At 47.4% G+C, this 15,164-nt stretch overlaps 2 protein-coding genes across 2 annotated transcripts; both read right to left on the bottom strand.

Moving 5' to 3' along the window:
* Positions 1 to 4: 4 nt before the first annotated feature.
* On the bottom strand, positions 5 to 5,079 carry DCTPP1 (dCTP pyrophosphatase 1). The gene is made up of 3 exons (XM_032431033.1): positions 4,923 to 5,079; positions 4,082 to 4,192; positions 5 to 2,509 (listed from the first exon to the last, which is right to left on the bottom strand). Exons 1-3 carry the CDS (start codon positions 5,021 to 5,023, stop codon positions 2,209 to 2,211), a joined length of 513 nt encoding a protein of 170 aa, XP_032286924.1. The 5' UTR covers positions 5,024 to 5,079; the 3' UTR covers positions 5 to 2,208.
* A 7,773-nt stretch (positions 5,080 to 12,852) lies between these two features.
* Positions 12,853 to 15,093, bottom strand: SEPHS2 (selenophosphate synthetase 2). Its single transcript, XM_032430766.1, has one exon. The coding sequence runs from the start codon at positions 14,952 to 14,954 to the stop codon at positions 13,614 to 13,616; it is 1,341 nt and encodes a 446-aa protein (XP_032286657.1). The 5' UTR covers positions 14,955 to 15,093; the 3' UTR covers positions 12,853 to 13,613.
* Positions 15,094 to 15,164: the final 71 nt, after the last annotated feature.

Raw genomic sequence — 15,164 nt, 5'->3', positions numbered from 1 at the left:
GGAACCCTGGAAACAGTGCCCACTCCCCGCTCACTACAACCCCTTGACCCGTGTTAGTGAATAAAGTATTATATCCTCGCCCCTCCTGTGCCTGTGAGTGAGGCAGTGGGGGGAAGGAGGAAAGTTGGCGTCTTACCCAGGCTTAAGTGACTTGAATTGAATTAGGGAGCCAAGTGGGGCAATAGGCCCAAAGGGATTCCCTGAACTGGCTTTTTATGTGTGTGGGGAGTCCTCATAACTTCAGGTCTGGAAGGGTCCACAAATACAGCATATTCTGGTCAAGCAGCCGCTGCATTGTTCGGCGAGCAGGCATGAACTTCCTTCTAGGAGAGATGGGCTGACTTCATTTCTTAACTTGGATGCCAGCGTGCGGTGTCAGGAGGGCACAGGATGAGGAGCAGGACAGGAATTGAAGGGGTGGCAATTCTTACACCCCAATCTGGACACGTTGAGTGTGAGGTAAACGCAGAGGAGTCAGAGAGGTGACTGGAAATAATAGCTTGGGGATAGCAGGTCTGGAGTGCATGATACCCCTTCTAGAAGAGGGTACCCAAGGAAAGTCTGTGAAAGAACAGACAGAGCTGGAAAGAAAACAGAAGCATCCTGTCTGGGAAATCTAAAGGAAAGTGTTTCATGGAGGGAGTGGTCACTCTTTTAGATGCTGTATCTGTAGCTCAGGGAAAGTGGTGAGAGGAGGAGTGGGGGTGAAAGCCATCCTTGAGTGGGTGAGAGCATAAACAGGAGAATGAGGAAGCCGAGTGGATGGGTGTAGACAACCCATTTTAAGAGGCTTGGCTGTGAAAAGCAAGAGGGAAATGGCTGGAGGTTTGTTGGGTTTGTTTGGTGAGTAGGGAAGAAACTTGATTATGCGTTATATATGCTGGTGGCAGAGCTGATAGAAAGGAAGAGAAGTTGGTTATATAAAAGAGAGGGGAGGTAACTCATCATGGAGAGGACATACGATAAGACACCAGTAAGGATAAGGTTCCTGCTGTCACTAGTAGGGAGAGGAAAGGTGGGTTTGGGAATACAAAGCTGAAGCAGTTCTAATTGGCAGTGTTTTCCCTGGCAAGTGGGAGGTCACTGGTTAAGAGGCAGTGAGGTCATTAGTAAAAGGAATGAGACCAGTAAAGAGGAATGCCTCATTTTACTGATGTGGAATTAGGCTCATAGGGGCGGCAAAAGTAGTCCGGAGGGTTTTCCCTGGCATTACTCCGCACTGTGAGGGAGGTAGGCCATGGGTATCCCCGAAAGGGAAATGATGTGCCTGAGGTCACACAAGGGGTAAATCATACCCAACACTATAGTTGCAAGTGGCAATTGGCCTTGGGAGGACAGGGGAGGAGGTAAGGGGCCCTCTCCAAGATGAGAGGAATCTCTCTGTTCTCCACGTCTGACACTTGACCCTAATTTGTGATGAGGGCCCAGGGAGAGGAGCATTAGGCTCTCACAGGGTTGGGGTCCTGATGGACAAAGATGGGTTTTAGGCCCAGGACCCTCTTAACTGTTGACATTTCCTGCTCTGGGCCCCTGAAAGTTTTGAGTTGAAAAAGCAAACAGATAACTGCAAACTTAGAAAGTCCCTCCTATATGCCAGGCACTGTCCTAAGCACTCTACTTAAAAACAACTTAAACCTTACAACCCTGTAAGGTAGCTACCATTATTTTAATTTAGATGAGGAAACCAAGGCGCAGAAAGATTTAAGTAATTTGATGAACGTCATCCAGCTCGTAATTATCAAAGATGGCATTTGAACCCAGATAGCCTGGCTCCAGAATCTGGGCCCTTAACCAGCACTACATATAGCCTCCAGTCCCCTTTAGAGGCCCAGAAGGGCTAAGGGAATTGCATGACATCAAACAGGGATCTTGCCAGAAATCCACTCTCTCTGCCCTGTAGGTGGGAGGTATACTAGAGAAACATGGCAGCTGGGCTCAGAGGCATCCCTGGTGCCCTTCTCTAGTACCTGCTGAGATAGAGCCTCCCCAGTCCCTCCAGGAAGAATCTAGAAGTTGCTAACCAAAACTTTTATTGACAGTGAAAAATACCAGGAGGCTGTCTTCTGGAGGTTCTTGGGCCTCAGACCTTATGAAATAGGGCCCCCAGGCCCCTGATCTGTTAGGAAAAGACTAGAACAAAGTTCCACGGCCAGGCCACTCTCTGCTTCTCAGTTGCCATGCTGAGTTGCAAGTCCTGTGCCCGTGTTTCTAGGTTGAGGCCTGGCCTGTGGACTCACAGTCAAGGTCTGCAGGCCCCACAGCTTGGTCTTCAGAGGTGGCCCCATGGGGCAGGTCTGTATACTTGAGGGCAGAGCCGCGGGACAGATGTGCTGGGTAGCGCCGGCGGTTGAGGTCCATCTTGGAGAGCACCGCTTGGGGCAGATCCACATGGCAGCGGGCTGCTAACGCTACCAGGTAGATGAGGACGTCACTAAGCTCTTCTTGAAGGGCTGCCCGTTCCCTGGGGGGCCAGGCTTGGGGGCCAGGCTCCTCATCAGGCTTCCACTGACTGGGGGCAGAACACACAGATGCTAGCTAAGACGATGGGCTCCGCCTCTTTTAGGAGCACCCCAGTCCTTGCAACAACGCACTCCCATGTCTTAGGAAGTTCCTTCAAGGACAGCTCAACCCACCTGGGCCCCAGGCAGAGTCAGGGTGGGGAAGAGACCCCAGCAGATGATTCATCCAGACCTCTGTGTCCCAACCTGAGCCAAGGACTGGCCAAGAGAACATTTCACTCGTTAAGACCCAATTCTACTTCTCTCCAGCCCCAGCCACTGCGACTCCAGACTAATCCCCAGACCTGGACCACTGGGAAAGCTTGCTAACTCACCTTCTACTCTTGCCCAGTACCATCTTTTAAACCCACAAATTACATTTTGTCCCTCCGCTGCTAAAATTCCCCCAACTGTACTTGGAATAAGATCCAAACTCCTGGATTTTGGGCACCTGGGTGGCTCAGTCGTTAAGCATCTGCCTTCGGCTCGGGTCATGATCCCAGGGTCCTTCCCTGCGGGAAGCCTGCTTCTCCCTCTCCCACTCCCCCTGCTTGTGTTCCCTCTCTCGCTGTGTCTCTCTCTGTCAAATAAATAAATAAAATCTTTAAAAAAAATAAAATTAGTTTATTTATTGTTACTCTCCTTGTACTGTGAAGGCAAGAACCATGTCTTTTTTTTTTTTTCCAAAGATACTATTTTTAAGTCATCTCTACACCCAATGAGGGGCTCAAACTCACAACCCTGGGATCAAGAGTTGCTCCCACTGAACTGGGCCAGCCAGGAGCCCCAGGAACCTATCTTGTTCAAGGCTGCATTCTAGAAGCCCTAGCACATAGCTGATGCTCATATATCTGTAATGAATGAATGGCTTGCCCTCACACTTATCTCTGTGCTCTCATTTCTCCATCCCCAAAGTGACTGCCTTGGTTTAGGCCTGCCTTACCACCTCTTGCCTGATCTGTATCAGCCTCCTCATAGGTCTCCCCTGCCCCAATTCTCTTGGTGACCCAATCCACCCTGCAGAAAGGGATCTTTCTACCACTCAAATCTGGTCAGGTCTTCTGTCCAAACTCCATCACTTCCTAACTCCAGCTCTGTCACTCTGGGTTCATATTGCCACCCCTCTATTCCACAGCCCCATCACTCGTTCTGTAGGTATCTACTGCCTTTTGTGCACCAGGCACGTGGGACACGGCAGACAACAAAACAGATACAAAATCCTTGCTCTCCCTTGAAAAGCTTACCCTGAAGGAGTCTCAGAATCTCCCTAAATTTAACTCGCCCTTTCCCACTTCACTGCCTTTGCAAATGATTCTCAAGGCTGGAATGCCACTGGGAGGTAGGTCTTCTAAAGAACACCCTCCTTTCCACCCCAGAGGCTGCCACCATCCCTTATGACCTGGGCCTGCCTTGCTGTTTTCACACCTTTCTTTCCCAGAAGACTGGGATGCCCCAAGAGGGCAGGGACAGGTGAGTCCTCTCTATCCCCAGGTACAGAGCCCAGCATGGATGGTTAATGATCAGATAAATGTTCCCCTCCCCCATAACACACAGACTGTTCCAAGAAGACTTCATCTACTCACAAGAGCTCCGCCAACTCCCCGACTTCCCCCACCAAGGCCAGCAGGAGGTTCCGAGGCTGGTGGAACTGGCCCCAGTCTCGTTCAGCAGCAAACTCCGCATGGAGGCGGCGGCTGAAATAGAAGAAAAGTGTGGAAGTCCTGGTTCCAGGGTTAGAGAACCCAAGAGAAGACACAGCCCAGGCAGGCATCTCAGTGATATGCAACGGGGACATAAGTATCAGGGGTTCAGCAACGAACTCCTTGGATGGCCCTAAGCAAATCATTTCTTCTCTTTGGGACTTGGACTCCTCGTCTACAAAGTGGGTGCGCCCTACACAGACCCTCAACTCTATGGAAAACTAACAATACCCTCTTTTCCATTATTCCACCTCCTGCTGCTGCTTCTGCAGTTTCCTCCACCTGAGGAAGAGTCCTCTCTCCGCATATCGAAATCCTACCGATTTTACAAAAGTGCAGCTCCAGGGACACTTCCCCCTAAGAAGCCCTCCTTGATTTCCTCCAGCAAAAATAATATCACCCACCTCTCAGCACTGCATTTGCCCCGTCCTACCACCCATTCCTGGAGGGCAGGGGCCGGGCAGAAGCAGCATCGGAAGTAGCAGCCCAATTTCCCCAAGGCTGGTTCTGGTATTACTCACCGGGCGTCACCATTTCCCCTGCCTTTGGTGGGCATCACTAAGCCCATTTTGCAGATAAGGAGGTTAGATGACTTGCCCGAGATCAGCCAGCCGAGCTGGGACCCCAGCATAGCTGCTAGCCTTCTTCCAGACCACGTGGAGGACCCACCCCAGTAGGAGGGAGAAAGGGGGCGACCTCCCCAGGCCGGGCAGGGACGGCTTACATGTCCTCGAGCGTGGGCTCCGGGCTGAAGCTGAAGGGGCCGGCAGCAGCAGTGCCGTCTCCCCCCGTGTCCCCACGCGCGTCCCCATTCGCTCGAGACATGCCGCCCACCACGCAGCAGTCGGGATGCCCTGAACAACACCGCGCCAAGCTCGGAACCCGCCTCCAAGGCCCCTGACCAATCACAGGCGATCACGACTACTTCCCGGGGCGGAGCCGCAGGAAAGACCAATTACTTCTGTGGACTTTACTGCAGCCCGCCCTTTACCCCGCGGCCTCGGATTCTTCAGTCTTGGCCGATAGCATCTTAAAGGTATAGAGACCAGATTCGACCGCGAAGAGACAATGGACAGAAGGCGAGGAGGGTGCAGGCGCGTCGCTTCTCTTGTGGGCGCCAGATGGCGCCAAAGAGAAATGACAGAGCAGGGAAGGGGGTGGGGCGCTCCGTGGAAAACCCCAGAAAGGGAGGGTTTAAGCAAGAAAGGGAAATTTATTATAATGATACAAGAATGTCTTCAGGATATAGGAACTAGGGTAACCGTTCTAAGCATTTTACATATTTAATCCTCACACCAACCCTGTGAGGTAGGTAATATCGTCATCCCCATTTTACAGGTAAGGAAACAGAGAGATTGAGTAATTTAACTCAACGGCTGATAAGGTGGTAGCCAGGTTTCAGTTCTAGGCAATTTGGTTTCAGAGTCTGTTTTTTTAACCCCTACCCTATATTGCCTCAAATGATGATAAGTACAATGGAAAAAAAAAATTATTTAAACACTTTGAAAAGTGGGGGCAACGTTAGATTGCATGATCCAGGGAAGATGGGGTAAGCATTGTTGGTTACCAGCTCAACTGCCTTTTCCCCTCCTGCATTCTTGCACAACCGTGATTTTATTCTTGTGTTCACCCTCCTCTACTTGATTGATCATGCGGCCCCATTGCCCTGGCCTGATCAGTTTATGGGTGAGTATATGGCCTAGTTCTTGACAATGAGAAGTTAGGAAGTCTGTTGGAGACTTCTGGGAAAGATTCTCAGTTCTTTTGTTAAAAGATCACAGGATGTTTCTATCTTTAGATGTTAGTATGTGAAGAAATCTTTGTGTGGAGGGCTAGCCCACAAACTGATTGGCAGATAGGAAGATAGGAAGGACCTGGATCCTTGGTAACATTGTTGGGACACTTATTTCCCAGAAAGGTCCTAATTTAAGACTCTGGTTATATAAGAAAATAAATCCCTTTATTGGTTAAACCCCTTTAGTTGGGTTTTCTGTTACTTGTCTTTGAGAAAGTGACATTTAATCTGAGCAAAAATCAAGGGGAATAGAGCTCTAGGTAGAGGGATCACCAGTGCTTAAAGCAGGAAAGTCTTGGCATGTTCTAAAGACAAAACAAGTTCCAGTGTGGCAGGAATATGGTGAGCAAGGGGGAGAGTGGTTGGATGTGGTATTAGGGAAGTGACAAGAGGCAAGATCAGATTGATCAACCATGGATTTTATTTTATATTTTATTTTATTTTGGATTTTAAGTATTATGGAAACCCTTTGGAGGGCTTTGGCAGGGAAGTTATATGATCATATTTTGTATTTATGAGCCCTCTGGCTGCCGTATTAAGAATGAGGGCAAGGGTAGAAGCAGGGAAATGAGTTACTGCAGTTGCCCAAGGAAAAGATGATGTTGACTCTGGGCCAGATTGATGGTGAGTGAAGATGGAGAGAAGTGGATGTATTGGGGAGATATTTTTGGAGTTAGATCTATAGGCTTTGTTGATTTTGAATTAGAGGTATGGGAGAAAGGATAGAGTGAAGTATGGCTTACAGGTTTTGAATGTTGAGCAACATGGTGGATGGTGGTGACTCATACGGGGATGAGGAAAGCGAGGTGCAGGATTGAACACACATGGCATCAGGAGTTTGGTTTAGAACAAAGCTAATTGAAGCTACATATCAATTCGGTGGATTTATGAGACTAAGGTTTAGAAGAGAGATCAGGGCTACAGATTCACATTTGGTAGTCTCAGTCAGTAGACAGTACTTAAAGTCATAGACTTGGAGAAGAATGACTACTACAGGAATCTAGATAGACAAGACTAAGATTTGGGGTACTCCGACATTTAGCAGTTGAGCAAAAGAGAAGAGACAGGTGAGATAACAGGAAAATCGAGAGTGTGGTGTTATAGAGGCTGAGGAGGAAAGTGTTCCAAAATGAGTGGACATCTGATTTGGATGCTGCTGAGCTGCAGGGTAAGAAGAGAGCACAGAAGTTGCTGCTGGATTAGGCAACATGGAAGTTGGATATGGGATTTGGGAGAAAAGAGGGAGTCCTGGGTAACTCCTGGGTTTCTGGCTTGGGTGAATGGATGGATAATTTTGTCATTTGCTGAAAAGAGGACACAGAAGTTGGGGTGGAAGGGAAGATAATGAATTCAGTTCGGGGCCTGTTGAGTCTAAGATGGCTCTAGAACATCTAGATGATGTCCAGTAGGCAGGTGGACATACAGGTCTGAAGTTCAGAACATTGAGCTGCCTATGGATCTGGGAACTGAAAGTACCTTCCATAGCACCTACCCCGATGTTTGCTAAGCTTCTCCAGACAAGAATCCAAAGTCTTTTACTGGAATGTAAAACACAGCTTTCTCAGGAGTCCTCTGCATCTCAGATTTTTGAAGAGTCAGGGACCAGGACTTCTAGAGCTCACAGGTCAGATGGTCCTTGGTGATTGACAGGAAGGAGGAGACACTCTTTGTGGGACTGCCTCTGCTCTCCTCCTAGGAGCTCCTGACTGAGCTTGTAAGGCTTTTGCCAAGGATCCTGCAGAACATCCCAGTTCTTTGCTCCATTGCATTGTCCTTGGAAGACCAAGCAAGCCCAGCTCCAGCACAGCACAGGGTTGGAGGGGTGGGGAAGGCCCTCATGCGAGAGAGGGAACAGACCTGAACATATAATTGGCCCCATGATCTGGACCCTTCATCCAGACTCTTTCTGTACCCTCTGCCCCACATCCATTTACTTTTCTCCATTCTCCTCAGACACATCTCAGCAACCCGACCTCCCTGCTTTAGTCAGGGCCTCAAAGTGCTTGGTCTTGGCTTTTGGTTCACATTTGTGATTAGCCTTTACGAGCCTATCCCTTTAGGGACTGGGTGCCCTAGTCTTTTCGACCAAAGGTGTTTTCCCAGTGTAGGCTAATAAATATTTAATGACAGGATGGGCAGGCTGGGACAAGCAAACATGAGCATGCACACACTGTCCTTCTGTTATGCAAGAGTTTGGCTGCCTTCACCACTGGACCCAACCATGTGCAACTGATCCCAGTATGGCTTTTGGAAAACACTGGAGTGGAAGAGATGGCAACGATTGGAGAACAAAGTAACAGAGACCCATAAACTGGGTGGGTGGTGTGGGGGTAGGGAACCTGGGCTGCTAAGATCCTAGAGATAATAGAGGATGATGGCAAACTAAGAATCAGATGATTGGGAACCCAAACACCAATGCCCTTGGGGAGATTGTTCCCTTTCTCTGAGCCATAATTTCCCTATCTATGTAATGGGGCTCTGGCCTAGGCGGTCTCCAAGGACCCTTCATGTGTGTGCTGGGAAGGCCGGGACAATGTGTATTTTGTTTGTATCACAGTGCTGTTCTTACTGGAGGTAGAGCCATTGACCTGGTTGGTTTTGAGCTGAGGGATGGCAGAAATGATGCTACTATAATTAAAAGTATTTGTTCTTATTAAGTTTTTCAGGGGGAGTCATGACAGAGGTTTTGAGAAATCTCCAGGCTAGCCCATTCAGGCTGGGGAGTCCCCAACACCTTTAGAAGCCCTTCCTAGGGCGCCTGGCTGGCTTAGTCAGTAGAGCATGTGACTCCTGATCTCAGGGTCATGAGTTCAAGCCCCACATTGGGTGTAGAGCTTACTTAAAAAAGAGAGAGAGAGAAGTCCTTCCCCAATCTATGTATCCAGACTTATTCCCCTACACCCATGCTTAAATCCAGCCAGATGGTCCCCACTCTCCCTAATTTTGCTCATATCTGGAATGCCCATTCCCCCTTCTCTGCATATCCAAACCTAAATTCTACTCATTCTGCAGAGCTCTGCTTCAAAGCCACCTCCTCTGGGAAGCCTTCCTAAACTTCCTCCAAAATGGAAATAATTTGACCTCCTATAGCACTTAATCCACTCTAATCCATATGTCACTTACCATTCTTCGTCTTGATTTTGGGGTGATGGGTGTCCCTGTTCTAGATCTCCTTTTAGACTGAGTCTCCTGGAGAACAGAAGCAGTGTCAGGCTTTTGTTTCCCCAGGGCCTGGTACTTGATTAGATCTAATAAATACTAATTTATAGGACCATGTCTCATGGGATCCTCTCCATGACTTCCCTGCTGTAGGTGGGTATGGCTGTGCCTATTTTACAGATGAAGAAACTGAGGCCCAGAGACTTATCTGAGATCACCCAGAAAGGTGAATGTTGAAGCTCACCAGTACCCCCCAATGCTCCTCATCAAGTGAAAGAAATCTCCCTACCCCCACAAGGGAGTAAAAGAGGCAACTCAATATTTTTGGTATGAGCTGAGGTCACCGTGCTACTGCGTTTTCTTCTGTCCTTCCGTCCTGTCTCTTCATCTTCTTTCTCTTCCTCTATCTTCAACTTCCTCTCCTTTTTCTTTTCTGCATTTGGCTTCCTTTTCCTTTTCTTTCTCTTTTCTTCCATCACCTTCCTTTCCTCTATTTGTGAGTCTGCTCTGATTTCTACCCAAGGCTGTGTCCCCTCCACCACCTGCTGCCTCTCTTCTGCTGCCCAGCTCCTCCCCAAGGAAAAGATGATGCCTATCTTGCTCTCAACCCCTAATCCTTTCTAGGTTAACTAAGAGGACGCAGGCCAGGGACGCATCCCATCGTTTTCCTCCCCTTTTGTACTGCCCACTCCAACCAGTTAGAGAGCTGTGTATGTGGACAAACAAAACCAAGGCCTGAATTTCTTCTTCAAAGCCTTGTCTTAAGAGATTGGTGATACCAGCCTCCACCGCTAGGAGACACCAAGAGCAAGGAAAGTGTGGACATAGAAGGTGCTAGGGTCCCCAGCTTTATCCTACTCACTCACTCATTTATTCAATATATTCTGAGCACTAACTACGGATCAGACAGTGTTCTAGGTACTGGGGATACAGAACATCTCCTGCCATCTTGGAGCTTACATACTAGCAGAAAGGGACACTTAGAAGGTAAACTAACACATTCTCAAGATAATTACAGATTAGGGTTAGAGCTATGAAGCCAATAAATGAGGTGATGAGTTGGGGAGTCGGTAGGTATTGGCTGATGTCAGAGAAGGTTTTTATGAGGTTTAATTTGAGCTGAGACAGGATTGAGGGCGAGCCTCCCAGGTAGGAAGCCTGAGGTGAGGCTCCAGACAGAGGGAACTGCAAGTACAAAGGACCTCGATTTGTTTGGAGCTCCACAGGAAGGCTAATGGGCTAGAGTTTAGTGAGAGAGGGAGGGCGAGTGCCATGAAATGAGGTTGGAGATATGTAGCAGGGATTGTATGGAAAGTGATTTAAGAGCTTTGAGTAGGAGAAAAGCTGATTGAATTTTTAAAAATGATTGATTGTTGTAGTTAGATAGTATTTACATTACAACTATGTAAATGTTCATTGCTGAATACTATATATGATTACATTTCATTTGTCACACAAGGTTTTATTTTTTGTTGGAGTTGATAACTGCCTCATTTTTTTTCATTTGCTAGTTTTCTATATAATTATCACTAATTCTTTTTACATCTTCCATTAACCTTCCAATATAATTTTTCACAAAATCAAATGTATCAGTACTCAAATAGGTCCCTTTTCCTTTTCCTGGGAGCCTTTGGGCTCCTCTTTCTGAGTGATGTGCCTGTTCCAGGCTGCTCGCTCTCTAGGCCTGCTGTAGAGCTGTTATCTTGAAACCTCCTTTCACCTTCTCCTTTGCTGGCTTGGGTTTCCTGAACCCCATGTTTTCCTCTTTCCCAGTTTGCCCCCTTATTTTCCTAGAGCACATCTTCCAGTAGTTTCTTGAGAAAGAGTGCATGGGATGAAACCACTTTGATACTTTGCATGTCTAAAAATATATTTTTTTATACTTTTACTTCTGGCCTTGGAATGTGCTTGTTTGTAAAATGTGGCTAGGTATAGAATTACACAGAGAAAATCATTTACCCTCAGGATTTTGAAGGTGTTACTTCATTGTCTTTTAGCTTCCAATTCCCTGTTGAGAAGTCTGATACCATTCTGATTGCCAGACCTTTGTACATGCTCTTCCCCTCCCCCCAGAAGGTTTGAGGAGAGCATAATGATTAGAAGTATGGACTCTGGGGGCATCTGGCTGGCTCAGTCAGTGGAGCATGCAACTCTTGATCTTGCCGTTGTAAATGTGAGCCCCACATTGGGTGTAGAGATTACTTAAAAATAAAATCTAAAAAAAAAAAAATGATAATAATAATAATGGACTCTGGACTCACACTGCCTAGCAGTTAGCCTGCGCAACTTTGGACAGATTTCTTAATCTCTTTGCACCTCAGCTTCCTCATTTGCAAAATGGGGTTGTTGGCAGTTCAAATGACTTAATATATATAAAACACTTCTCTTTATCACTGGTATTTTAAAATTTAATAAAATTAGTGTAGGTCATTTTTCATTCACTGTGCTGGGAAGTCAAGAAATGTGTGGTATTTACAACTTTTTAAATTTTAGAAAACTTTCTTGTATCATTTCATGTATTTTTTTTCTTCCGTTTACTTTATTACCTCTTTTTGGAGTTCCTCCTAGATGTTGAACCTCCAGGCTTACCTCTAATTTCCATAATTTTTTTCTTCTATTGTGCATCTTTTTGTTGTTCTACTTTCTGATAAATTTCATCTTCTAAGTATTCTAATGAATTTAAAAAACTTTAGCTATATTTTATATTCTAAATGCTTTCTCATTACCTTTTTATGAACCCTTTTATCTTCTTTACCTCTGCTTTCTTTTTTTTTTTTTCTGCTCCCTGTTTTGTCTCTTTACTGAGTTTTTTGTTTCTTTGACTTCTTTTCAAGTTAGAGGCTTACCTCAAATGTCTGGTGACCCTTGACCGCTTATATCTAAGAATGAGGCATTGAAAAGAATGTGCTTGACACTTTTCAACTGGGAGGCTTCCTGGTACAGGGATTTTCACTAGGGGCTCCCTGAATGTTTATAGGTCTTTTTCCTGGGCACATTCTTTTTCTCCAGAGGAGCAAAGGTGGTATAAGCTTCCTGGATTGTGTTTTTAATAGTTAAGGGGAGGAAGGGGGCTGGGGCAATCTCTTTCAGCCTTTATTCTTGTTTTTGTTCAGGCCCCCTGTCCTTTACTGTGGTGTCCCCAACTTTGCAGTATTTTTAAAATTCATTTTCCAGGAAGTAAACCTCCCTTTACCTACAGAGGTGAGAGGCAGTCATCTGGCTATGTGACGTGGGGAGAGATTTGTGAACTTCAAAGATCTAATTATAATTACCCTGTTGTATAGAAGCTTCCAAACAGTATCTGTCTTTATCCCCACGCTTGACCCCTTAGTACCTCCAGAGCACATTGCCTTGCTTCCTGTTAGTATTCTCCAACTCTGAAGGCATTTACTTTGGCTTCCTCTATTCTAAGTCAGTTACCCTTCTTCCACCTACTTTCAATCTTCCAAGAAGTGTTGACCCCTTTCTTTTGCTATTTCCTCTCCCACCCGCTAGTCCTTGGGGTTTATGCCTGTTTTGAGTCCTCTGCTATCAACGCAGGGGGAAGGCGCAAACCTAAATCTAGGTGTTAAATCCTCTGGTCCAGAATCTGGGAAAACATTCTCACTCTCCACTTGCCAGACTCTAAATGTATCAATTGGTTCATTTTATGACTGTAAAAGATTCAGAATTCCAAGAATCCAAACATTAGCCAGAAGAATTTTCCCACAAAGTCCTTTTTATTTATTTCACTAGAAATTACTCTTTATTGATTAAATCACCAGGAATTTTCAGCACGAGATTGAACATCTTAATGACCACCAAGGTTTGGGCTCTGGGGCTTGTTCTGCCTCTCCCAGTCCTTAAAGGGGTTTAGAGAGAGAGACGTCATTAACAGAGACCAAATCAGATGGTTGCAGGTCTTCCTTTCCCAGTCATTGGACAAGCTGCTCAATTCTTGTCCAGAGCAGGAAAGAGCCAGTACTTCAGAAAAATCTAATAAAGAATTTGACAATGCATGTAAGATCTCTCTTAACAATTTAGATTTACCAACAGTATTGGTCCAAACTTATTTGCTTCTGATCTAAATCATTTTGCAATTTACCTTTTTTTGGTGTGTATGTAATTCTAATAAATAACCTCACTCCCTGTGCAGACAACCGAGTGCCAAGAAAAAAATCCCTCAAACCAGAATAGCCTCATCTTGCTCTTGGAAAGAAGTAACCTCTTGGAAAGAGGTTTTTCTGCTCCTTTTCCACATACGAGATGAACAAACCTCCCCCTGAAGTCCAAAATGTTACTTCTGGCCTTGGAATGTGCAGCTTGTGATGGGCTGATTCAAATCACCTCGAAAGGGCCGCTGGAACTACTATGCAGGGCAGACAGCCTTCTTTGGAAATTTCTTCTTAAAATAAAGTTCTGAGAATCGCTAATGATTGTGTACAGAGGCTCTAAGGTCCAAACAACTTCTGCTATTCCATCTCACGAACTAGGCTCAGAGGCACTGGAATTGTCAGGAGCAAGAGCAGCAGCAGTGGCCCCACGAGGTAGGACCTCAATAACTCGAGGCTTGTCAATGATCCGGGCTGTCCGGTTTCCCTTTTCCACAATACCGACGATCCACGCTTGGTGACCCTCTCCATACTTGGAAGATTTGATTTCAGAACAAAAGCGAGCTGCCTGTTCTCTTGGCAGACAAATCAGTAATCCCCCAGAAGTTTCCGCTGAGGTTCCTTGAAGGAGCCCAAAGCGCCCACTGGCCTTGCTGATGGCAGCCATCTTGGCAATAATTGGCAGATTATGAATGACAAAGGACACCTCGTTTCTTTGTTGTTTTGCAAGGTTCTGAGAGTGTCCTAGGATGCCAAAGCCTGTGATATCTGTGGCTGCGTGGGCATTAAACGTGTGCATTAATCCAGCAGCAGTTCTGTTTAGGGTAGCCATGTTGAACATGGCTTCCTGATAAGCCAGCTCTACTTCTTCTCTGGAGACCACCATATTTATTTTATTCCATCTCTCGGGATTATCCAGCCACTGGTGGGCATTGACAGCAACTTGGGTTCCTAAGGGTTTGGTTAACACGAGCACATCCCCAACAACTGCACTGTCGGGCATGATGAATTCATTCGGCTGACATACCACAGTGGCAACCCCGCCGACGATAATCCAAGGGTTCACCACCGTTTGTCCACCAGTCACTGCAGTCCCTCCTTCCTCAGCGGCATCACGAAACCCTTTGATCATGAGTGGTGTTATCTTTTCTCGCTCCTCCTCAGTCATACTCTGGCTGACGCTGAGTAACATCAACATGTTGTCACATTCAGTAATGCCCATGGCGTAGAGGTCACTCAGCACGTTGGCACACGCTATGCGCCCCATCATGTAGGGATCTTCCACCAAGGGGTAAAAGAAGTCCGTGGTCTGCACCAGTGACAGGCCCCCGTGCCTCAGGGGTATGACGCAGGAGTCCATCCCAATGCCCAGGGCTGGAAAGGTGGGGTTGGGTTCGGCCCCGGCCGGCAGGCCGCCTTCCTGGGCCGCCTCTTCATGGCCTCCCACCAGGCCCAGGCCCAGCGGGGGCCGCACGTCTGGCCGCGTCAGTCCCGCCAGGAGTTTGAGCAGCGTCTCCTGGGGGACCTTGCAGCCTCAGCCCTTCATGCCGGAGAAGCCGGTCAGCCGCCAGCTCGGGCTGAGGCCCAGCGCCTGGGGCTCGAAGGGCCGGTAGCTCGAGAAGCCCCGGCCGAGAGACAAGCCCGCCGAGCCCGAGCCTTCCGCCGCCGCCACCACCTCGCCGCCGGCGACCGTCACCGCGGCTTCCGCCATCGCGCCTGCCGGGCAGGGAGGGAAAAGAGGAGAGGCGAGCTCCCTTCTATTTTCTACTCCAGTTACTACGGACTAACAGATAATACGGCGGAGATTCTCCCCGGCGCGACTCGCGCCCCGGACTCACTGCGCCCCGCGCGCTCCTGGCCTTCCTGAGGGAGGAGCCGCCGGCCTCCCCTACTTATAGTCCTAGTGACTGACAGCCGTGCC

This window comes from Phoca vitulina, unplaced genomic scaffold (assembly GCF_004348235.1).
Source record: "Phoca vitulina isolate PV1807 unplaced genomic scaffold, GSC_HSeal_1.0 scaffold45, whole genome shotgun sequence".
Lineage (NCBI taxonomy): Eukaryota > Metazoa > Chordata > Mammalia > Carnivora > Phocidae > Phoca > Phoca vitulina.
This window is presented reverse-complemented; position numbering and strand designations above follow the sequence as displayed.

Bases quoted from the DNA above. Each gene is read 5' to 3' on its own strand.
- DCTPP1 (XM_032431033.1), bottom strand. From the start codon at position 5,023: ATGTCTCGAGCGAATGGGGACGCGCGTGGGGACACGGGGGGAGACGGC. The intron at 4,193-4,922 runs GTAAGCCGTCCC...CTTCTATTTCAG, and splicing joins GAGCCCACGCTCGAGGACAT to CCGCCGCCTCCATGCGGAGT. The intron at 2,510-4,081 runs GTGAGTAGATGA...TTCTGCCCCCAG, and splicing joins GGGGAGTTGGCGGAGCTCTT to TCAGTGGAAGCCTGATGAGG.